General features: G+C 39.7%; 2 protein-coding genes across 3 annotated transcripts in view; one reads left to right on the forward strand and one right to left on the reverse strand.

Annotated features, from left to right (window-relative positions):
- Window positions 1–6,107: 6,107 nt before the first annotated feature.
- Window positions 6,108–12,456, forward strand: lhfpl5a (LHFPL tetraspan subfamily member 5a). The gene is made up of 3 exons (XM_082156560.1): window positions 6,108–6,605; window positions 8,952–9,191; window positions 9,612–12,456. Exons 1-3 carry the CDS (start codon window positions 6,194–6,196, stop codon window positions 9,620–9,622), a joined length of 663 nt encoding a protein of 220 aa, XP_082012686.1. The 5' UTR covers window positions 6,108–6,193; the 3' UTR covers window positions 9,623–12,456.
- The window catches only part of srpk1b (SRSF protein kinase 1b), a 51,150-nt gene continuing 38,450 nt past the window's right edge, over window positions 11,765–24,464 (reverse strand). For both annotated transcript variants that reach the window (XM_082156443.1, XM_082156444.1), the window contains 6 exons: window positions 20,158–20,559; window positions 16,284–16,384; window positions 15,958–16,065; window positions 15,407–15,476; window positions 13,392–13,484; window positions 11,765–13,137 (listed from right to left, as the gene is read on the reverse strand). In XM_082156443.1, coding sequence (XP_082012569.1) covers window positions 12,953–13,137; window positions 13,392–13,484; window positions 15,407–15,476; window positions 15,958–16,065; window positions 16,284–16,384; window positions 20,158–20,559 — 959 coding nt within the window. In that variant the 3' untranslated portion in view covers window positions 11,765–12,952. The remainder of the gene's footprint in view (window positions 13,138–13,391; window positions 13,485–15,406; window positions 15,477–15,957; window positions 16,066–16,283; window positions 16,385–20,157; window positions 20,560–24,464) is intronic.

Here is a 24,464-nt window from a genome sequence, read left to right on the forward strand (position 1 = left end):
GCCTGTCTGTCTGTCTATCTATCTATCTATCTATCGTCTGTCTATCTATCTCTCTATCGTCTGTCTGTCTGTCTATCGTCTGTCTGTCTGTCTGTCTATCTATCTATCGTGTGTCTGTCTATCTATCTATATCTATCGTCTGTCTATCTATCTATCTATCTATCTATCTATCTATCTATCGTCTATCTATCGTCTATCTATCTATCTATCTTTCGTCTGTCTGTCTGTCTGTCTATCATCTGTCTATCTATCTATCATCTGTCTGTCTGTCTATCTATCTATTTATCTATCTTTCGTCTGTCTGTCTGTCTATCGTCTGTCTATCTATCTGTCATCTGTCTATCTATCTATCTATCGTCTGCCTGTCTGTCTATCTATCGTCTGCCTGTCTGTCTATCTATCTATCATCTGTCTATCTATCTATCATCTGTCTGTCTGTCTATCTATCTATCTATCTATCTATCTATCTATCTATTTATCTATCTTTCGTCTGTCTGTCTGTCTATCGTCTGTCTATCTATCATCTGTCTATCTATCTATCCTATGTCTGTCTGTCTATCTATTTATCTATCTTTCGTCTGTCTGTCTGTCTATCGTCTGTCTGTCTATCTGTCATCTGTCTATCTATCTATCGTCTGCCTGTCTGTCTATCTATCGTCTGCCTGTCTGTCTATCTTTCTATCGTCTGCCTGTCTGTCTATCTATCTATCATCTATCTATCGTCTGTCTGTCTATCTATCTATCGTCTGCCTGTCTGTCTATCTATCTATCATCTGTCTGTCTATCTATCGTCTGCCTGTCTGTCTATCTATCGTTTGCATGTCTGTCTATCTATCTATCGTCTGCCTGTCTATCTATCTATCTATCTATCTATCTATCTATCTATCTATCTATCTATCTATCTATCTATCTATCCATCTATCGTCTGTCTGTCTATCTATCTATCTATCTATTTATCTATCTATCTTTCTATCTATCTATCTATCGTCTATCTATCTATCTATCTATCTATCTATCTATCTATCGTCTGTCTATCTATCGTCTATCTATCTATCTATCTATCTATCTATCTATCTATCTATTGTCTGTCTATCTATCGTATGTCTATCTATCGTCTGTCTGTCTATCTATCGTCTGTCTATCTTTCGTCTGTCTGTCTGTCTGCACTGTAAAAAAAAAATTACATCCCCAAGTCAAAAATTTCAAGTGACCGATAACATCTACCTTTTTCAATTAGTCTGACGTATTATTTCTCATTGAGCCAATGTTAACAGACTATTGCAACAAGAATTTCACTTGGGCCAATTAAAAAATGTAGATGTTATCGGTCACTTGAAATTTTTGATTTGGGAGGGTTAGACATTTTTTACAGTGTGTCTATCGTCTGTCTATCTATCTGTCATCTGTCTATCTATCTATCGTCTGCCTGTCTGTCTATCTATCGTCTGCCTGTCTGTCTATCTATCGTCTGCCTGTCTGTCTATCTATCTATCATCTGTCTGTCTATCTATCTATCTATCTATCTATCTATCTATCGTCTGCCTGTCTGTCTATCTATCTATCATCTATCTATCGTCTGTCTGTCTATCTATCTATCGTCTGCCTGTCTGTCTATCTATCTATCATCTGTCTGTCTATCTATCGTCTGCCTGTCTGTCTATCTATCGTCTGCATGTCTGTCTATCTGTATCGTCTGCCTGTCTGTCTATCTATCGTCTGCCTGTCTGTCTGTCTATCTATCGTCTGCCTGTCTGTCTATCTATCGTTTGCCTGTCTGTCTATCTATCTATCATCTGTCTGTCTATCTATCGTCTGTCTGTCTATCTATCTATCTATCTATCTATCTATCTATCTATCTATCTATCTATCTATCTATCTATCTATCATCTGTCTATCTATCGTCTGCCTGTCTGTCTATCTATCTATCGTCTGCCTGTCTGTCTATCTATCGTTTGCCTGTCTGTCTATCTATCTATCATCTGTCTGTCTATCTATCTATCTATCATCTGTCTATCTATCGTCTGCCTGTCTGTCTATCTATCTATCATCTGTCTGTCTATCTATCGTCTGCCTGTCGGTCTATCTATCTATCATCTGTCTGTCTATCTATTGTCTGTCTATCTATCTATCTATCTATCTATCTATCTATCTATCTATCTATCGTCTGTCTATCTATCATATGTCTATCTATCGTCTGTCTGTCTGTCTATCTATCTATCTATCTATCTATCTATCTATCTATCTATCTATCGTCTGTCTATCTATCGTCTGCCTGTCTGTCTATCTATCTATCATCTGTCTGTCTATCTATCTATCTATCTATCTATCTATCTATCTATCTATCTATCTATCTATCTATCTATCTATCGTCTGTCTATCTATCATATGTCTATCTATCGTCTGTCTGTCTATCTATCTATCTATCTATCTATCGTCTGTCTATCTATCGTCTGCCTGTCTGTCTATCTATCTATCATCTGTCTGTCTGTCTATCTATCTATCTATCTATCTATCTATCTATCTATCTATCGTATGTCTATCTATCGTCTGCCTGTCTATCTGTCTATCTATCTATCTATCGTCTGTCTATCTATCTATCTATCATCTGTCTGTCTATCTATCGTCTGCCTGTCGGTCTATCTATCTATCATCTGTCTGTCTATCTATTGTCTGTCTATCTATCTATCTATCTATCTATCTATCTATCTATCTATCTATCTATCTATCTATCTATCTATCTATCTATCTATCGTCTGTCTATCTATCATATGTCTATCTATCGTCTGTCTGTCTATCTATCTATCTATCTATCTATCTATCTATCTATCTATCTATCTATCTATCTATCTATCTATCGTCTGTCTATCTATCGTCTGCCTGTCTGTCTATCTATCTATCATCTGTCTGTCTATCTATCTATCTATCTATCTATCTATCTATCTATCTATCTATCTATCTATCTATCTATCTATCTATCTATCTATCGTATGTCTATCTATCGTCTGCCTGTCTATCTGTCTATCTATCTATCTATCGTCTGTCTATCTATCTATCTATCATCTGTCTATCTATCTATCTATCTATCGTCTGTCTGTCTATCTATCGTCTGTCTGTCTGTCTGTCTATCTATCTATCGTGTGTCTGTCTATCTATCTATCTATCTATCTATCGTCTGTCTGTCTATCTATCTATCTATCTATCGTCTATCTATCTATCTATCTATCTATCTATCTATCTATCTATCTATCTATCTATCGTCTATCTATCTATCTATCTATCTGTCTGTCTATCTATCGTCTATCTGTCTATCGTCTGTCTGTCTGTCTATCTATCTATCGTGTGTCTGTCTATCTATCGTCTATCTATCTATCTATCTATCGTGTGTTTGTCTATCTATCGTCTATCTATCTATCGTCTGTCTGTCTGTCTATCTATCTATCGTGTGTCTGTCTATCTATTGTCTATATCTATCTATCTATCTATCCATCTATCGTCTGTCTGTCTATCTATCTATCTATCTATTTATCTATCTATCTATCTATCTATCTATCTATCTATCTATCTATCTATCTATCTATCTATCGTCTATCTATCTATCTATCTATCTATCTATCTATCTATCGTCTGTCTGTCTATCTATCGTCTATCTATCTATCTATCTTTCTATCTATCTATCTATCTATCTATCTATCGTCTGTCTATCTATCTATCTATCTATCTATCTATCTATCTATCTATCTGTCTGTCTGTCTGTCTGTCTATCTATCGTCTGTCTGTCTGTCTATCTATCATCTGTCTGTCTATCTAATGTCTATCTATCTATCGTCTATCTATCTGTCTGTCTGTCTATCTATCGTCTGTCTGTCTGTCTATCTATCGTCTGTCTGTCTATCTATCATCTATCTGTCTGTCTGTCTGTCTGTCTATCTATCGTCTATCTATCTATCTATCTATCTATCGTCTGTCTGTCTGTCTATCTATCTATCGTCTGTCTGTCTGTCTATCGTCTATCTATCTATTGTCTGTCTGTCTATCTATCGTCTGTCTGTCTGTCTATCTATCGTCTATCTGTCTGTCTATCGTCTATATATCTGTCTGTCTGTCTATCTATCGTCTGTCTGTCTATCGTCTGTCTGTCTATCTATCTATCTATCTATCTGTCTGTCTGTCTGTCTATCGTCTGTCTGTCTATCTATCGTCTATCTATCTATCTATCTATCTATCTATCTGTCTGTCTATCTATCTATCTATCTGTCTGTTTATCTATCGTCTGTCTGTCTGTCTGTCTATCTATCGTCTGTCTGTCTATCTATCGTCTGTCTATCTATCTATCTATCTATCTGTCTGTCTGTCTATCTATCGTCTGTCTGTCTATCTATCGTCTGTCTATCTGTCTGTCTATCGTCTGTGTGTCTGTCTATCTATCGTCTGTCTGTCTATCTGTCTATCTGTCTATCTGTCTATCTATCTATCTATCTATCTATCATCTGTCTATCTATCGTCTGCCTGTCTGTCTATCTATCATCTGTCTGTCTATCTATCATCTGCCTGTCTGTCTATCTATCTATCATCTGTCTGTCTATCTATTGTCTGTCTATCTATCTATCTATCTATCTATCTATCTATCTATCTATCTATCTATCGTCTGTCTATCTATCATATGTCTATCTATCGTCTGTCTGTCTGTCTATCTATCTATCTATCTATCTATCGTCTGTCTATCTATCGTCTGCCTGTCTGTCTATCTATCGTCTGCCTGTCTGTCTGTCTATCTATCTATCTATCTATCTATCTATCGTCTGTCTATCTATCTATCTATCGTCTGTCTGTCTATCTATCGTCTGTCTGTCTGTCTGTCTGTCTATCTATCTATCTATCGTGTGTCTGTCTGTCTGTCTATCTATCTATCTATCATCTATCTATCTATCTATCTATCTATCTATCTATCTATCGTCTATCTATCTATCTATCTATCTATCTGTCTGTCTATCTATCGTCTATCTGTCTATCGTCTGTCTGTCTGTCTATCTATCTATCTATCTATCTATCGTGTGTCTGTCTATCTATCTATCTATCTATCTATCTATCTATCTATCTATCTATCGTGTGTCTGTCTATCTATCGTCTATCTATCTATCTATCGTCTGTCTGTCTGTCTATCTATCTATCGTGTGTCTGTCTATCTATTGTCTATATCTATCTATCTATCTATCTATCTATCTATCTATCGTCTGTCTATCTATCTATCTATCTATCTATCTATTTATCTATCTATCTATCTATATATCTATCTATCTGTCTGTCTGTCTGTCTATCTATCGTCTGTCTGTCTGTCTATCTATCGTCTGTCTGTCTATCTATCTGTCTGTCTGTCTGTCTGTCTGTCTGTCTATCTATCTATCTATCTTTCTGTCTGTCTGTCTATCTATCGTCTATCTATCTATCTATCTATCTATGTCTGTCTGTCTGTCTGTCTGTCTATCTATCGTCTATCTATCTATGTCTGTCTGTCTGTCTGTCTGTCTGTCTATCTATCGTCTATCTATCTATCTATGTCTGTCTGTCTGTCTGTCTGTCTATCTATCTATCTATCTATCTATCTATCGTCTGTCTGTCTATCTATCGTCTGTCTGCCTGTCTATCTCTCTGTCTAATGGATGGACAGACAGATAGATGAACAGAATCTCCACTATGTTCAGAGAATGAGAGAGAGAGCTGTTTCAGTTCTCCAGGTTTGAGACACAGTCCGAGTGTATCTGTAACTGTACACCTCCATTAATTAATAATCTCATGATCTCACAGAGTTTGTCTGAATGAAGAGAGCACTTTCATCCGCATCTAAACTTCCTCGTCAGTCGGGTCTAACGGACACAGTTGAGGAACACATCTGACTACTGTTGGCCTGATAGAGACTCGGGTTACAGGAATTCTGGGTTATTTTATTTAATGCATCTCTCAGGGACCAGAGCTGTAGTGTACACTTCCTTCAGAATGGAGATCCTCATCATCATTTTTGCCTTTTCATTTTTATTATGAGACGTGGATTGATCCAAGGAAGACTTTTGGCTGCTTGATAATCAATTCTGCACGGGACTACCAAACACGACTTGAAGTTGACCACGTTTCTCACATCTTCTCCGTCTGAACGTTCAGTTAGCGAACACCTTCGGGTGGACCATCACCTCCAGCAAACATGACGAAACTGTTATCGGCCCAGGAGGCTGCCAGGATCTATCACACCAATTACGTGAGAAACTCGAGGGCGGTCGGCGTGCTCTGGACCATCTTCACCATCTGCTTCGCCATCATCTGTGTCGTGATCTTCATCCAGCCGTATTGGATCGGAGACAGTGTGGACACCCCTCAGTCGGGATACTTCGGGCTTTTCCACTACTGCATCGGGAACCCCATCACAGGAGAGCTGGTGTGTAAAGGCAGTGCCCTGGACTTCGGCTCCATCCCTTCAGGTGCCTTCAAAACCGCCATGTTCTTCGTCGGGATCTCTCTGCTGCTGATCGTGGGCACCATTGTTTGCTTTAGTTTGTTCTTCTTCTGCAACTCGGGCAGCGTGTACAAGATCTGCGCGTGGATGCAGCTGGCAGCCTGTAAGTGGAACCATTGTCCTTTTATTTTTATTAATGACATAAACATTAATAATAATATAATACAATATTAAACCATCAACGTACAAATTTAATTATATTATATTATTGTCAGAATTATGTTCTGTTGAGCTGTTTCTGTCATGTCTGCATTAGTTCTCATTAGTTGCTATGGAGTCTGATGAGTGTCTTCATGTAATATGTGTATTAACACTCCTGTTCAGTTCAGTCCTCGACGGTTATTGTTCGTGTGAACGTCGTCATTCTCTTCCGAGTCGTTATTTGATTAAAATGACTTTGTAATTCTCACCATTTCATTCGTCGTGCGCCTTTCTCAACCACCTAACCGTGACTTTTAATTTATATTATATAATATTACATTATATTATATACAGTGGCCCCAAAAAGTATTTGGACATATTTTCCTAAAAACATCACTTTTTTTATTATATATGAAAATATCATTCCAAGTGGCATTTGTTTGTTTGTTTGATTTGTTTTTGACTTAAAATTTAATATTTTATCTAATAGAATAACTTTGTCATTTTTAAATGTGTCTTAAGTGCAGTGTTATTTTTATTATTATTTATATCATAGTTTTTTTTCTGAAGATTTTGAATTAGCCTTTGTTTTTATATTTAATTTTTAATTTTATGTAATTCATTTTTGCTTTTTAAAAATGTATTTAGTACTTAAACTACTTTTTTTTTTTTGTTAGTTGACAAGGCAAGTTTTTTCCCCAAAAAATGATTTGTTTATTTGCAGCTTTATTTCAATTATCAAAAACAAACATCTTTGAAGACTGTTTATCAATAACAATACAATGGGTGTTAATGGCATATGAAAGTCATAATAAAGTGCTGATGAACTCTTCAAAAGCTTTAAACATTCAGTTGGAGTCTTGAGGCTGAATTGAAACGGTTCCTCAGGACTTCAGCACCCTGGATAGTTCCACATCCTAATGTCAGACTAGACGTGCTGCTTTACAGGATATTAGAGGAATATATTTGTGCTGTGTTGCGAAATATAATGCTTTAAGTCTTGTCCTATCTAATGAAGTTATCACTGAGGACACAGATAACCCTCTCAGCACACCATATTACATAACACTGCATTTGCAATGCATCCTCATTAAAAGAAAGTGAGTGTGAAACTGAGAGAGTGTGTGTGTGTGTAAAGCAATATCCACCGCAGCACCAGCTGCCCTGCAGAGAGTGTATTGTCATATGAATAATAAATGATGAGTTAAGTGTGGCTGGAGTTGCCAGGCAACAGTCCCAATGCATAGTATTTCTGGTAGTCTTGAAGAGTATTTTTGACAACCATAAAAGAGAAATCAAGGTCATGCTTTTTCTCCAGTGGATATTTTTCAGAGTGGGTTTATTTTTGAAAGTGAATTTGCTGTATAGATTCAAACATTAACGAATACAATAATTACTGAACATTTGTACACAGATTTCATAATAATGATCAAACTATTTGGAGTAAGCTAGGAGTTTGGGGGAATCTGCTGTTTTTTTCTGGCACTGTTTAGGAAGAATACCTTTAAAAATATATATATATAAATGAAAAACATATCTGCATTTTATTGAGAAATATCACACAAGCGAACATGCTGATGTTTTCTGAATATATGATTCAGCTTTTATAGCTCAATAAACAGAAAATCAGTTTTAGAAAGTTTTTTTTTTTGCTTCACCATGTAAAAACACTAGTTTTTTTTATGCTCTCCAAAGCTGCATTTATTTGATCATAAATTGTTATTACCAACTTTCAGCAGCAAATTTCTTTATTACAGTCTTCATTCTATTCTAATATGATGATTTGCTGCTCAAGAAACCTTTCTTATTATTATTATTATTATTATCAATGTAGAAAATGTAGAGTCGTTGAAAACCTTCAAAAGAACAGCATATATTCGAAATAGATAGACTTAACTGGAACATTTGTTCAATTTTATGTATCTCTGCTTAATAAAAGTATTAGTTTCTTTAACATCTTGCTGAGCCGGACCTTTTGAACGATTCCAAACTAAACCGAAGCTGAACCCCTGAAGCTGCCGTTGTGTCAGACTCAGGCAACACTTTCCTGGATGATTCGGTTGAGGGAACGATTGAAGGACATTTCATCAACTATTGGCGTAACTGCAGAAACGGTCACTGAAACTCTGTCTGAACAGGCAAACGCAAACAAGCGGAGTGATTCAAACAGTGAAAAGTGCTAAACGCCGCTTAGCCAATCCAATTTGAGGACCGGAATACAGAGTGTATTATGTATAACCCATATTTCCTACACAAAAATGTACGTTTTTGTAATATTTATCTGACTGGGTATCTTTTCTATATCCAGCGACCTGCATGGTGGTAGGCTGCATGATCTACCCCGACGGCTGGGACTCGGAGGAGGTGAAGAGGATGTGTGGTCAGCGGACGGATAAATACACACTGGGAAACTGTACGGTCCGCTGGGCGTACATACTGGCCATCATCAGCATCATGGACTCCCTCATATTATCCTTCCTGGCCTTCGTACTGGGAAACCGGCAAGACAAACTGCTGCCAGAGGACTTCCAGGTGGAGGGGAAGAAAGGTATGCTATGAATCCAGAAGACTTGGATGTGTTAGGCTATTAAACGATTGACTATATATGAGCAGTGGAGGAACTGCAGGTTTAAGATAGCATCGGTGGGGGCAAGCAGGGATCTTGTGTCGTTTCTTTTTTCTTTTTTTAATCTGCTGTGTAAAAATAACAATGTCCAAAGAGACGTACTGAATGTGTATATAGGATTTCTGTTTGCTCTCTATAACGTGATCACAGAACCCACTTCAAGCGCGCAGTGCTAGTAGAAAGAGTTGTATTTTCCGCGACGGGTCTGTGTGCACCTTTCATTAGTGTGATTATTCACTAGAACAACTCAGCAAAACACTATTTATCATGTCATTCCTGTTCTATTAGTTCTGAAGGTGAATGTTGTTGATAAACTAATAGAACTCGTTTTTCTCTCTCTAGAGGAAGCATGAAGACTTCTGCACATCATCAGCTCTACGGACCGCTTTCTGTCCATCTCTGGAATATGAAGGACAATAATCCTCAAATCATCCATTTGTGTCTGTAAAAGGTCATTACCACCTTTCAGGTTTATATAAACAATTTTTAATATATAAACTGCATAAATATGTTTTATATTTTGAGACCAAGGCCAAATTGAGGTATTTTGTTAAGAGCATTTGTTTAAAAAAAAAAATCCTTTGAATTTAGTACAAATTAAATCAGTAAACCAGAAAGAACTACTGAGCTGATTTTTATTTTTATGGTGTGGACTTTGATCTATAGCAGTGACTCAAATATTTTTAATTCGTTAACTCGTTCAGTGGCTTTTTCTGCTATTACATCGTTTAAGGGGCGATCACACTGCACTTTTCATTCATACACACGTGAATGCTGGAGAACAGAAACACAAGCCAATGTGAAGTAGTTTTGCACTCTGCTGAGTTCCAAAGTACAAGTTTGGTGAACTTTGACCTGTGAATTTGTATCACGTGACCAATAGAAGCATAACACGGCGTAGATCAGGGATGGGCAACTTCAGTCCTTCGCTCCAACCCTAATCAACACACTGAACAAGTTTAGCATTACGTGGTTCATTTACAACAAAACAAAAGAAAACAATGACTTGATCTCCAAAATAAATGCATGACAGTGAAATTGGACAAACTCTGCTAATTCTTTCCTTACAAATTGGAATGTGTGCAAAGGATTGTGGGCGACTGGAGGACACGAACGATACACTTGATGCATCCTTCAAAACATGCAGAATGAAGAATGTGAAGCGAAGAGAGCCTTCAAAGGATCCTTTAAACGGAGTCTTTAAAAACAGTTTCAAGTTACGTGTCGTCTAGTAACAGCCCACACATCCCAGCATAAATGATTTGCTATTAAAGCAGCTATTTGTTCACAAACCATTATAATTTAAACAGAAAAGCAATCACACTATATGCATGATTGGACATGGCAGCCATTTTGAATAATAAATAACCATTGTCTTACCTAATGCAGCAAAACAAAAGTTTTATTCAGATTTTGAATGGATTATATATAGAGCGCTGCCTTAATGATCACTGTCACTCATCTCAAATCATCAAAGTTGTGATATAATCAATGAAGCTGACTGCACAATGAATCTCTTATTTAGCCTCATAAGTTAACTTCTAATGAGAGGATTCGTGAGCGTGCACTGGCGTGTTTTGAGTGATGAGTGGATCACGACTTAAACTCGTCTGATTCGGCCATTGCTTTCAAGAACTCACCTGATATGTTCGTGATTGGCTGCACTGCTCAACGCTGCAAAACACATTGTAAATAGAAACCTTTTGACAGCGCAAACACCAAATCGGTTTCGCTAATATATGCTGTTGTTATGGCGAAAACTGATCCTAGAGCAGTAGTTATGGGCAGCTTTATTCCCTGTAAAAGCAGTCAGTGGTTTGAGTGAGAATATTCCAGACTACTTTTGAGAAGCACCCTGTGTGTTACCAGTGAATCACTCTCAACCAATCAGCTTAAAAGCTCAGCCATTCATGACTGAATCAAGTCTTTTTGTCTTTCATTTAAATGTTCATGTCTACTAAGAGACCATCAAACACCACACGTGTTTCCCCACAATTACAACAGATCCATCTTTGTTCAACTAGCGAGAACCCTCTTTCAGTGCCGCTCCGAATCTCCTTCCTGTAAATGGCATTATTAATAATAAAAATCTATACCTGCGCTATAATCATTCTGTGAAGACATGAAAGCACTAGCTCGCTTTACTGACGCATGAATTAAAATGAACATGCACTTCATTTATTCAGCAATGAAACGGGAGACGCTGTTATTTTGCGATATGAATCAAAATGGCAAAGTGAATCATAACACTTTACATTAAGGTCTCTTTGGTTAACATTAATTAATGCATTAACTAACAATGATCAATATATCTGTACAGCATTAATTAGCCTGCTAGTTAATAATGTTCATGTTCGTTCACAGTGCATTAACGTTAAGGATTTTAATAATGTATTGATAAAAGTATTGTTCATTGTTAGTTAATGTTAACAAATTAAACCTTATTGTAAAGTGTTCCCGTTAATCTAAACTACAAATACTTCGAAGTCCCAAAAGCCATTTCAAAAACTTTATTTAAAGTTACTACAGAAACAATTTTAGTTCAGTGCTGAACAAGCAAAAGCAGAGACATTCATGAGAACGGAGAGAGCAGAGAAGCAGATGATGTTCGTGAGGGGTTAAAGGTCAAATGAAGAGAAAGCCAAGGCCTTCATCCAGAGACAAAAACTAATATTGCTTGAAGCAACACTGTGGGAAGAAGAAAAAGCATAAAAAGATGCACAGATCATTGCAGATTCATTTCAAGGCATCTCTGAATCAGTGATTCTTAAACATTTTTCTTAAGCCATTCATTTATAACAAAACTGTACACAAATAATGGGGCTTAAGACTGTACAACACTGATCGTGTGACGAACCAACTCTTTGGTATGAGTATGTACAAAGTTTGAAATGTTCTCACTGATTTTAGATTATGTAACTAAAAAAAAAACCTTGATCCCAAAACTCCTCCCTGGCATTCACATATTAAACGTTATTATTACTGTTATACAATGAGTTATTCTAACCTTGATAGTCCTTTATGGATTTTGTGATGTAAAAATCAAAATGGAGAAATTCTAACCTTTTATTTTTGCCCTTTGTGGTAAAAATACATGTGTGTTTCTCCTGCACTGTACAGTAGCTCACATTCAATATATGAAGACACTCAGAACTTCAATAATGTCCATTCATGCTCCCTTCATTCAGACATTGATGTAAAACCCTCTGTGAAGATATGGAAAACAGTTTGAAGGAACTTGTGATTAGCAATCGTTTCTTAATACGGTGAAGAAAAACTACAATCAGCTACTGAGTCCGTCTTACTCCAAACACTCCTGCTTTTAATAAGAAAATGGACACTGTAAGTTGACAAAGTCCGACCTGTCGAGAAGATAAATCAATCCTGACACGTTTCAAACCATCCTGTGATATGACGGAAACTGATAGAAAAGTGATTGTTAGATAAATCAGCAAGAGCACGGACCACTGAAATGACGGTACACTCAAATTATACCCATTACGTAAAAAAGCAACGACGACTTGCAAACTGGATTCAGATTAGATCTGCTTGACCGGAGCTCCTCATCCGTGCGGATCCGGGACACCAGGAACAGCGTCTGTCAGTGGTGAGCATTCATGAGTTCAGAGAAGTGCGTGTGTGTGTGTGTGTGTGTGTGTGTGTGGTTTGGAGGGTTTTGGCCACTAGGAGGCGATCCAGGAGTGACGGAGGCACTCGGCAGCCGTGGCTCTTTTCTCTGGGATGAGGTCTAACATCGGGATGAGGAAGTCCGCGAAATTCTGGGCTTCGTCTCGGGCCCACTCGTACTTTTCCACCAGCACGTCCTGCAAACCCCACGGTTTCAGCTTAGTGATGTGCCTTAGGTCACCTAGCACACACATAAATAGATGGACACATCCAATTAAAAGTGAGAACTATCAGTTTCAAAATAGACTACACAGCGACATTTACACACACTCAAAAAAATGTATGGCTATCCCATTAATGGCAGCGCTGACATACCTCATCAATCACTCTGACATTCACACAAAGCTACTGAACACTGTGAGCAAGTTTATCAAGTAAGTGAAAGACATTAGCTGAGCAGTTACTCATGTGATAAGCGTCTATTGACAGATGTACCTTTCTTGGTGAAAAATTCCTTGGAATATTTGCCATTCATGATGAGTTTACGAGGAATCTTCCCCAGCAGCTCGATGATCAACGCGATGTGATCTGAGAGAAGATAGCGATTACAGCCATTTACAACAAGCATTCGATGGAACTTTTAAAACTACTGACTTGAATTGGTCATCTATGATCCCACCAATTTATGTTTGACCTTGATTTTAGTGAACATGTTTTATTAAGACCAGACATGCCAAGTCCTAATGTACCTGTATATTAAAGAGGACCAAATAAGTTTTTAAAGAGAGCATATTAAGCTGTTTTACAAAGTCTTGATTTAGATTTTTGAGCTCTACTAGAATAGGATTTTATGCTTGAATGTTCAAAAAACACATTCTCCATTGTTGCAGCTCCTCTTTTCCCAGTCTGTCAGTAACGCTCTGTTTAGTTCCTGTCTCTATTAAGCCCCGCCTTCTGATAAGCACAGTGTGCTCTGATTGGTCAGCTGGACCAGTGTGTTTGGGCAAATCCAGACTTTCAAAAGCCCATCTAGATAAAATCTGGAGATGCTATCTTATTTTTGTAGGCGGTCTGAACACAGCTTAGAGGCCGCAACCTCTCCAAGCGATTCAACTCCCAGTGCCACCTCCGTAATGACAGCTCAAATATTACACTGCGCTTGAGAAATGGATGCATTGGGCGTCATTAGTGAACTTGCAATGGCTCTCGTTCAAGTGCTAATTAAAGGGCATAGTGCGATTTGTTCTCCCGATGTGTTTTTGATTCACTGCGGGTCTGGAGAAGTTGTCTGGGCGGAATCCAAACCATGGGGTTCGTATGGTCGTAAAAAAAAAAACCTGGAAAAGTCATGGAATTTTAAAATAGCAATTTCTAGGCCTGGAAAAGTTTTGGAAAAATAAACCCAGAATGTTTTGGAAAAGTCACGGAAATTTTTCACACAAATATCTCTAATTATGACACGAATGGCTTCACATCAGCACACTGCATCTGCACTGCACACGGTGATACAAGACTTTCGCTCACGTTTCGGGACAGTTGATGGAATCGTCACTTGCCCAATCGGGACAGTGTTGCATCGTCACAAAAGTGTATCATTTGCACGTCTATTTAAGTCTTTTTTTTTAAGTGATTCCAAGCAATATTTTTTATTCAGTGCTGAACTTTTCTGTGCGCTCTCAGTCACATTCAAAGCCGCATCGCAAACTTGGTATTGCAAGTACCAAATGGAGTGATTTTTTGTGGCTTATTGCGCTTAAATGGACAAATGCACAACAATTATCTCAAAACGCCGGTCTTGATGTGTATCCTCGTAAACAAAGTTGGTTGTGTCTTCAGTGAACGTGAACAGTTTTGTTTTTAATTTACAGTGAAACTATCCAGTGTTATTTCACATTTGAGTACTTATTTTTGTAATATTTCTGTACCTGAACACTACTATTAGATCTACCTAAAAAAAACCATTCATTTCTATTTATTCTATGGTATTATTTGTGCAACTGCTTGTAATTTATTTGTTTACTGTTTACTGACTTTGTAAATTCAATGAAAAATTTGAATCAAGCTTCCCTGTGTTAAGATATTGCACAAAAATGACTCCAAAGTAAAAACACACAGTACATAGAGCATTTAGGATTTACCTGAGATAATTGTAATGTTAAAAATATATATATGCTTTTTAAATGACATTATCCAAAACAAAATTCATGCCCTGGTTTAATTGCTAATCATTTTTAAACAAATTTCAATACATTCGGGCATTCAATGGCATGACGTTATGTTCTCTGCGTGGGGTAACCTCTGGCACAGTCACAGCTTGACTTTATTAAAAATAGCAAGCAATCGAATAGCATTAATAATCATTAACTTCAGTTAAGATATATGATAAATTTGCTTATTTTGCATGTATACATAGACTTTCATGGAACATTAGGTCATGAATATATTAAATTCATGGAAATGTATTGGTAAAGATGTGTATGAACCCTGGCAGCCTGTGGAAGAATAATTACCTTCATCTCTGGAATAATCCTCTCCGGAGTGAGGCTCAAACAGGTAATCCCCTGTCGCCAGCTCAAAGGCCTAGAGAGAGACACACTTTGAGAAAACGAATGTATGTGTGCGTGGACACAGTGTTCCTAGGATCCAGTTCTCTAGATGGTAGGTTGCTATCTGAAAGGCCAAACCAACCTTCTCACCCCTGCCCGAACTGAAGCCGCCACGCCGTGACAAGACTCTTCCGTTACGCAGCGGGCTTGAAATGCTGATACAGATGGAGTTTAACCTCTTTCTGTGGGTCTGACCTTACTGTTCATTGAGTCATTACTTTAACAACATGCTAAAACAAAACTCATTCGGAGTATTGGGTCATTACTTTAGCAACAGGCTAACAGCAAACTCGGTCAAGTCTCCACATGGAAAGCTATTTGTGTCCTGGAAAGTTGGAGCCTGTGTAGAGTGCTTTGTGAGGATGCTGCTTTATGAGGCGGTTCACTAGGTTTTGCAAGAGAGACTGAGATGTTTTCAAAAACAGTGTTTCTTATCAAAAAGCCTTCAAACGCACCATGCACGCTGTGCTCCAGATGTCAGCTGGGGTCCCGTATCCTGATCCGATCAACACCTCCAGAGAGCGATACTGCCGCGTCTGAATATCGTCTGTGAAGTGCTTATGCTGATGATGACAAATGAGAGTTACATTAGGAGGACCCAACCACTGAAAACCCATGAGGATATCACCATCTCCATCAGTCAATTCAACTAATGCATCAATCGACAAGAATAAAGGTAAATGATTACAGAATCTTTGTTTTTGGCTGGACTCTCTCTTTAACTTTCTGATTGAGCTGGGTTTTTTTGTTGTTATACATGCAAAGAAAACTCCAGACTCACCACCCAGCAGGCGTTTCCCAGGTCAGCGATTTTCACCTGGATCTTATCAGCGTTTAGCGGCTCCAGGGGGTTGAGTAGCAGGTTTCCCGCAGCATTCTTAGCTGCAGTAAAACAGAAGCAGGAGAAAGACCATTTTAGAGTCAATAACACACACATTCTGGGTCGGCTCTTGTGAGGTTCAGGCCACATCCACACGAAGCCAGAGCTTTCCCTATCCGATATTTTTTTTCCCCATTCAAAAAAAAAAATTCCGTAAACACAGCGGCGTCTCAAGAAATATCTGCGTACACACAAAACCACTGAAACCGACTCAAAACGATGTAGTATACATGCCAGACCAGTATGTGGCGCTGTAATTCTGCCACAGACATACACTAAAAACGGAGAAGAAGACTTAAAGCATGCGCATAAACCTTGCGCGCCTGTATACAACAATAATATTAGGCAGTAGCTTCTTTTTTTCCTTTTTTTTTTCTTTTTTAATCAAGAACTTTGTTGAACAATATGAAAAACCATAAATGTAGTTGCTGTGACTTAACGGTGTCTGACTAGTTGACACTTGGTGTGATGACATCATCGTTTCACAAAATGTACGGATTGGCCGTACACACGAAAACGCAAGGGCGGCGTTTTCAGATTTATCCACCTTGGGACCCGGTTTAAAAAAATAGCGGTTTCAGTCTCCGAAAACGCCGGATCCGTGTGGACGAAACGCCAATACGATAAAACATTTATACGTATACAGCGAAACGCGTCTCCGTGTGGACGGGCCCTCAGTGTGTTTGCTGAATTATAAACGCTACAGCACCTGCGGTTACACACTCACAGACAGACAGAGAGAATGATATATAGATTGACAGACACAGATAAATAGATAGATAGACAGACAGATAGAACGTTCCTAGAACTAATGGCAGAAGTTCACGTTTTGGGGCGTGTTCAAACTACAGGAACTGGGAACGATTTTAGTTCTAGGAACGCCTTGAAGGGAAACTAATTTAGCTCCTGCTTCAGAGTAGGGTCTGAACCAGCACTATAGGAACTACCCATACTATGGGACGTCAGTCTACGCTGAATGCATCCGAAACACCGGCACTCGCCATTTTTAAAAAGCATGTAAACACTTTATAGCCTATATATTTGCTCCACAAACTAGCTCTACAAACATGGCAAACAGTGATAGATGGAGCTCTCAACCTTTACGCTGAGGAGAAAATCCAACACAACTTGAAACATGATTACCGGTATGTATTTCTGCTCAGCTAGCGACACTGGGCATCAACCACACGGCATACGCTAAAACCTTTTCATATACGGTCTACTTTTTTTGTATATATACTTTATTAGACAGGACAGTTAAAGGTGAACTAAGTAACTTTTTTTACCTTAACTGAACAGCTTCGGAGTCTTTGGAATGGTTATATTACTTATTTCGGGTTGAATGGTGGTAGTTTCGCACCCCCTTGGTGCCCGTGAGCGGAAAATACGCACTTGCAACTTTGAGCCGGCGGGCCGCTGCGTCAGGAAGTCTCGCGTGATATCAGGTCTCGCGATGTAAACAATTGCTTTACGGCCAAAATAAATCTGCTAAAATGCTGTCATTATTGCGCTCCCTCACGCTGTTCGAACCCGAATGAAGAAGACGTTTTAAAGAATGTCCCATCTGCTTTGATGTCGTTGATCTACTAGCCTCTGGTGTCTGAGAATCAACAACGAGTTTTTACAACAGTGTTGTCAAATATCTATTCCGAAGCTGTGGGGGGAGCTCTAGAGAGAAACCTGCGAGCAAAAAGCGAGAGAAATACAGCGAAGAAATCCCGAAGCTACTGAGTGCTGCTTTAAACAGATCGTAAACTAATGAACATGGAGAATGCGAGCACTGTTAGCTCAGGCTCTGACATTCTCAGCGCTGTCAAAATAAAAGTCACAACAACAAGCGCGGCTCACGTCACAGTTCCTACTGGCGGTGCGAATGCAACCAGCAAAACGGCCCTAGGGGAACCGCCCTGGTGCTGGTGGCTAGCTCCTATAACTGCGTTCCTAGAACTACCCAGTGCGAAAGACCCTATAGATAGACAGAACGATAAATAGAACATTATATAAAATGATAGACAGAACAATAGATACTGTCTGTCTTCCAAAAACCACAGACAGACAGATAGATAGATAGATAAACAAACATATAGATAGAATGATAGATAGACAACAATAGAATAATAGATAGAACGATAGATGGATGGATAGATAAATGGATGGATGATGTATATATATCTATGTGTGTGTGTGTGTATTAAGTGCAGTTAACTGTACGCCACAGTGTAATGCAATTTCCATTATATACTGTTGACTTTAAACCTAAATTTTGTTTTTCAAGAAGTCGTTTTTAAGTCAAACAAACATCCACGTCATTTTTTTGTAGCCTGGTTTTATGTGCATTCATGTATACTTGGCTCACAGGAGTATCTGAAGTTTATCTTGCTGAGACACAATGTTTGGTGAAACAGAAATACTCCTGACTATGCTTGTCTAACACTTAGAGATAAGAACATACACTTATGTGGCTGGGGAAAACATCACAACCTCATTAAACAGAACAAGAACTCTGTCAGAGAGCAGCCGACAGTTTTAATAAACTGCTCCTGAGCTCTTGGACAGCTTGGGTCATGCACTTCTGCTGCGGTTTGCTCTGGGGCCTCTGCATTAAAACACTGGAAGAGAGGCAAAATGGCACATATCCAACTAATTATTTTTTTGTGCATTTTTATTGAGGTCTAATTAATGATCTGTCCAGGCTTATTCATTACCATGCTGGTGAATTAAAAAAATTCCTGACTTTCATGACTGTGGAACTCTGTTAGTTCCATCTTTATAAATCAACTTACTTCACCATAGGGGTGGGCGATATACTGGTAGAGATTTAGGACCATCTTCTCTATCACGATCACGCTCACGTCACATGATTTAGCTGTGCGGTCAGGAAAGCTTAGAGTTTGCATGTGTTTTTAAACAATGCCATTTATAAATAGGCCTTTTAAACCGCAATAAGCAACGAAAGAGAACTCCTTTCGTAATACGCGTGCGCTGTCTCTCTGAACGACATGAAGCTGCTGCTCGTAGAGCATGTGAGAACTGAACTGAGTGCTTTTTACCACCTAAATGTGCTAGAACAGCTAAATACACATACCTATGTGTCAGAATGACCATGTATTTGCAATTGTAAACAGCAATTTGTCTGAAGTAAAGAAAACGCATGAGTATCATGCATCTGTGATCTGTCAATATTCATGTTGATCAAACAACAACAAAAGAAAAAATCTCTCACTGCTCTCGACTGAATGGCTTTCGTAACTGTAATAAGAATAAATGTATATTTAATTTACACAGTGAAGACAATGCAGTGCTTTTTTTTTTCATACATTTGATTGCTTTATACATTTTATGTAGTATTTCTTATTTATGCTTGAAATGTTTCAGTAAGGTCTATTTCATTTATCACTGTTTACTGGTCTTCAGTAAGCTTGAGAGGTTTTTTTTAGGCTATTTTGATATCATAAAAACCTTATTTAAATCACATTAACTATAACTATATCATTATCGCGAAATAAAATTACTCATATCGTGATATAAGATTTTGGTCCTATCGCCGACCCCTACTTCATCGAAAGCATGTTGTATGTGAACTGTCCCTTTCCTGGATTAATACTGCTATTAAACACCGCAAAATCATGCTGTTTTAGTATGTTAGCAAAACCAGTTCAGTGTTAGGAGACTCTAGGAAAACACACAGAGGCGGAGAGAGAGGGAGGGCAGTTAGTAAGGCGCAAACAGAGAATTAAAGAGAGGGGCATTCCTCCAGCGAGGGCTCCGCACTGACCGTCCTTCAGGCTCTCCTCCTCTGTGACCGCCTGCACGCTGGGGTCCACCTCCATGGTGAGGCCCACCTCCGCCCTGGGGCCCTCAACAGAGCCGTTCAGCTCCGCCGTGGGGCTCTCTTGATCCTGCACCCTAGGGCACTGTGACTCAACCATGCCACAAATCAAAGGTCCATTACCGTCTGTGGCGGCAGGGGACGGAGGACTGGGCTCTTTCTCTTCGGTGCCGTTGCATGCTGGGTAAGGGTTAGTAGGGTCGGAGCCCTCGGTGCCGCTGTCGTAGGGGTTCACGGGGGTGTCGTCCTTCATCTGCTGCTGGAGATCGAGGCTCTGCTCGTCCTCAAGGCCCGGGCTGTGACCGTTAACGCCGCCTCTGAGCTGAGACCAACCATCTGAGACACCATCTGCAGTGGAAAAAAGTTCAAAAGTTTGGATTTCAATACAATCTCGGAGTTGAAACGCTGATATATCATGGCACAAGACTCGAAAGCGTAGCAACACCAGTTATAATTGATGAAGACAGTAGCTGGAAGCATGTTTTTTTCATCACGACTGATGTGGCTACACAGAGATTCTGCAACACTACAGATATTGCACAAATATGTGCACCTACTGAGCAAGTTAATAATGACATCATTCATTACTTTAACAACTGCTTTAGATTTACATCTACTTTTCAAGAAAGAGGAAATGTGGTGTTTGCTTGTGTTTGACAATATAATGCTAAGGTGTTGCTGATGGATGTCAGAGCATTGCTAAGTGGTTGCTAAGGTGTTCTGAGTGCACTGATCTGCGGTTGCTAGGCGCTTGCTTACTGGGGCTAAGTAAAATTATGTTTTTTCTAATTAATTGCAATCTTCATTTGAACAATCTAATTGTTTCTTAAAATCTCAGCAAGTATAATTCAATTCACAATTACTCTTAAGATCCGGTTCTGTTTAGTGAATCAAAATGATATATATATGATGTCAAAGCTGTATTCAGTGTCACATGATCCTTCAGAAATCATAGTAAAATGCTGATCTTGTGCTCAATTATCATCAATTAATATTGGCACTCTATTTTTTATATAAAACTCTATTTTTATATATTTTTGCTATATTGATTGAATAGCAATTTAACCGTAGTGTTGTTATTGTTAAATAAAAAGAAAACTAAAACTATTAAAAATCATGTTTGTTACCTGAAATACAAGCTTAGGCTACGTCTACATTAATCCGGATACATTTGAAAACGGCGTTTTCGTTAATAAACGCCCTCCGTCCACAAAAGCGTTTTTGGACGTTTCAGTGTTGATGAGAAACTTTTGAAAAACGCCTGAAAACGCTACATTCACCTTTACTGCGCATGCGTAAAACCCCACAAAAGATCACTGATATGATTCAGATGGAAAAATAAATAATGAAGTTATCGCGCAATTCTTCTGACAGGATAATTTTATTTAGTAAAATATCTCAGCATTCACTGATGCGGTCCATGTCGCACGCAGTCACCATATGTTTGGTCTAAAACGCAACTGCTCTCATGTAAGTGAGTAAATACATGCGCGAGTAACAATACAACATACAAATGTGAGTAAATTCTGTCATCTTTGCAGGACTGTGATATGAAGAGTGTGCAATGTAGAATATTTTGAGCAACTGTGTGAAAGTGAATAGCACATAACAGGCACAATACTGGTATAAACATGAATATCTATTGGTACAATATGCGTTACATGACTAAATTTACGCCATCGTTTTTAAATACCACCGGTTTCACAGTCCACACTACAGTCCACACCACAGTCCACACCACAGTCCACACCACAGTTCAGACTACAGTCCACACCACAGTCCACACCACAGTCCACACCACAGTCCACACCACAGTCCAGACTACAGTCCACACCACAGTCCACACCACAGTCCACACTACAGTCCAGACTACAGTCCACACCACAGTCCACACTACAGTCCAGACTACAGTCCACACCACAGTCCACACCACAGTCCACACTACAGTCCACACCACAGTCCACACTACAGTCCACACCACAGTCCACACCACAGTCCACACCACAGTCCAGACTACAGTCCAGACTACAGTCCACACCACAGTCCACACTACAGTCCACACCACAGTCCACACCACAGTCCAGACTACAGTCCACACCACAGTCCACACCACAGTCCAGACTACAGTCCACACCACAGTCCACACTACAGTCCACACCACAGTCCACACTACAGTCCACACCACAGTCCAGACTACAGTCCACACCAGTCCACACCACAGTCCACACCACAGTCCACACCACAGTCCACACCACAGTCCAGACTACAGTCCACACCACAGTCCACACTACAGTCCACACCACAGTCCACACTACAGTCCACACCACAGTCCAGACTACAGTCCACACCACAGTCCACACCACAGTCCAGACTACAGTCCACACCACAGTCCACACTAGTCCACACCACAGTCCACACCACAGTCCAGACTACAGTCCAGACTACAGTCCACACCACAGTCCACACCACAGTCCACACCACAGTCCACACTACAGTCCACACTAGTCCACACTACAGTCCACACCACAGTCCACACTACAGTCCACACTAGTCCACACCACAGTCCACACCACAGTCCACACTACAGTCCACACCACAGTCCACACTACAGTCCACACTACAGTCCACACCACAGTCCACACCACAGTCCACACCACAGTCCAGACTACAGTCCACACTACAGTCCACACCACAGTCCACACCACAGTCCACACTACAGTCCACACCACAGTCCACACTACAGTCCACACCACAGTCCACACCACAGTCCAGACTACAGTCCACACTACAGTCCACACCACAGTCCAGACTACAGTCCAGACTACAGTCCACACCAGTCCACACTACAGTCCAGACTACAGTCCACACCACAGTCCACACTACAGTCCACACCACAGTCCAGACTACAGTCCACACCACAGTCCACACTACAGTCCACACCACAGTCCACACCACAGTCCACACCACAGTCCACACTACAGTCCACACCACAGTCCAGACTACAGTCCACACCACAGTCCACACTACAGTCCACACCACAGTCCACACCACAGTCCACACCACAGTCCACACCACAGTCCACACTACAGTCCACACCACAGTCCAGACTACAGTCCACACCACAGTCCAGACTACAGTCCACACCACAGTCCACACCACAGTCCACACCACAGTCCACACCACAGTCCACACTACAGTCCACACTACAGTCCACACCACAGTCCACACTACAGTCCACACCACAGTCCACACTACAGTCCAGACTACAGTCCACACCACAGTCCACACTACAGTCCACACCACAGTCCACACTACAGTCCACACTACAGTCCACACCACAGTCCACACCACAGTCCACACTACAGTCCACACCACAGTCCACACTACAGTCCACACCACAGTCCACACCACAGTCCACACTACAGTCCACACTACAGTCCAGACTACAGTCCACACCACAGTCCACACTACAGTCCACACTACAGTCCACACCACAGTCCAGACTAGTCCACACTACAGTCCAGACTACAGTCCACACCACAGTCCACACTACAGTCCACACCACAGTCCAGACTAGTCCACACTACAACGTGAAAACGGCGTTCTCAAATGTATCCACTTAGGAGTGCGTTTTCAAAAAGCTTCGTTTTCATTATTAAAACGCCGTCTCATTGTGGACGGAACACCATGCGTGACGCGCCAGCAGCAGCGCGACAACAGTCAAGCAGCGCAAAGTCTCTCACCTCAGAAAAACGGACTTCCCTGTCCTCTCAGCCGCTATACTGCAGTAGCGCGCACTCTTCAATTGCACGCGCAAATGCGGCGGAGCGCGCTGTATCACTTCACTAAAGTGCAAAAGACATACGAGCATGCAACGTCGTAAATTAGTAAGTTAAGAAATAAAAGTAAAATACCAATAAATTACGTTATTGGTACGTCATGTGTGTTGCTATTTATCAGCAGTTTCATGTTTCTTTACCAGCTCTTCTAAGTATTGTGTATCACCATGGTAGCCTAATTGTTGTTTGTTTCCATAACAAAATGCCACTTGCTGGTTATTTTGTATATTTTTATATGACTGTGGTGGCTCATACCAAGATTGTATTAACAAAAAATAAGTGCCTACTGTTTATCAGTATTTGTCATATTCTTACATTTTTATTTTTTTGTATGTTAAGTAAAGGGGGACAGAACTTATGTGTCAACAATTTTTGTGTAAACAAATGTATTATAATAGGCTTATATAATTCCTA

Source organism: Leuciscus leuciscus (genome assembly GCF_965113295.1).
Source record: "Leuciscus leuciscus genome assembly, chromosome: 23".
NCBI lineage: Eukaryota > Metazoa > Chordata > Actinopteri > Cypriniformes > Leuciscidae > Leuciscus > Leuciscus leuciscus.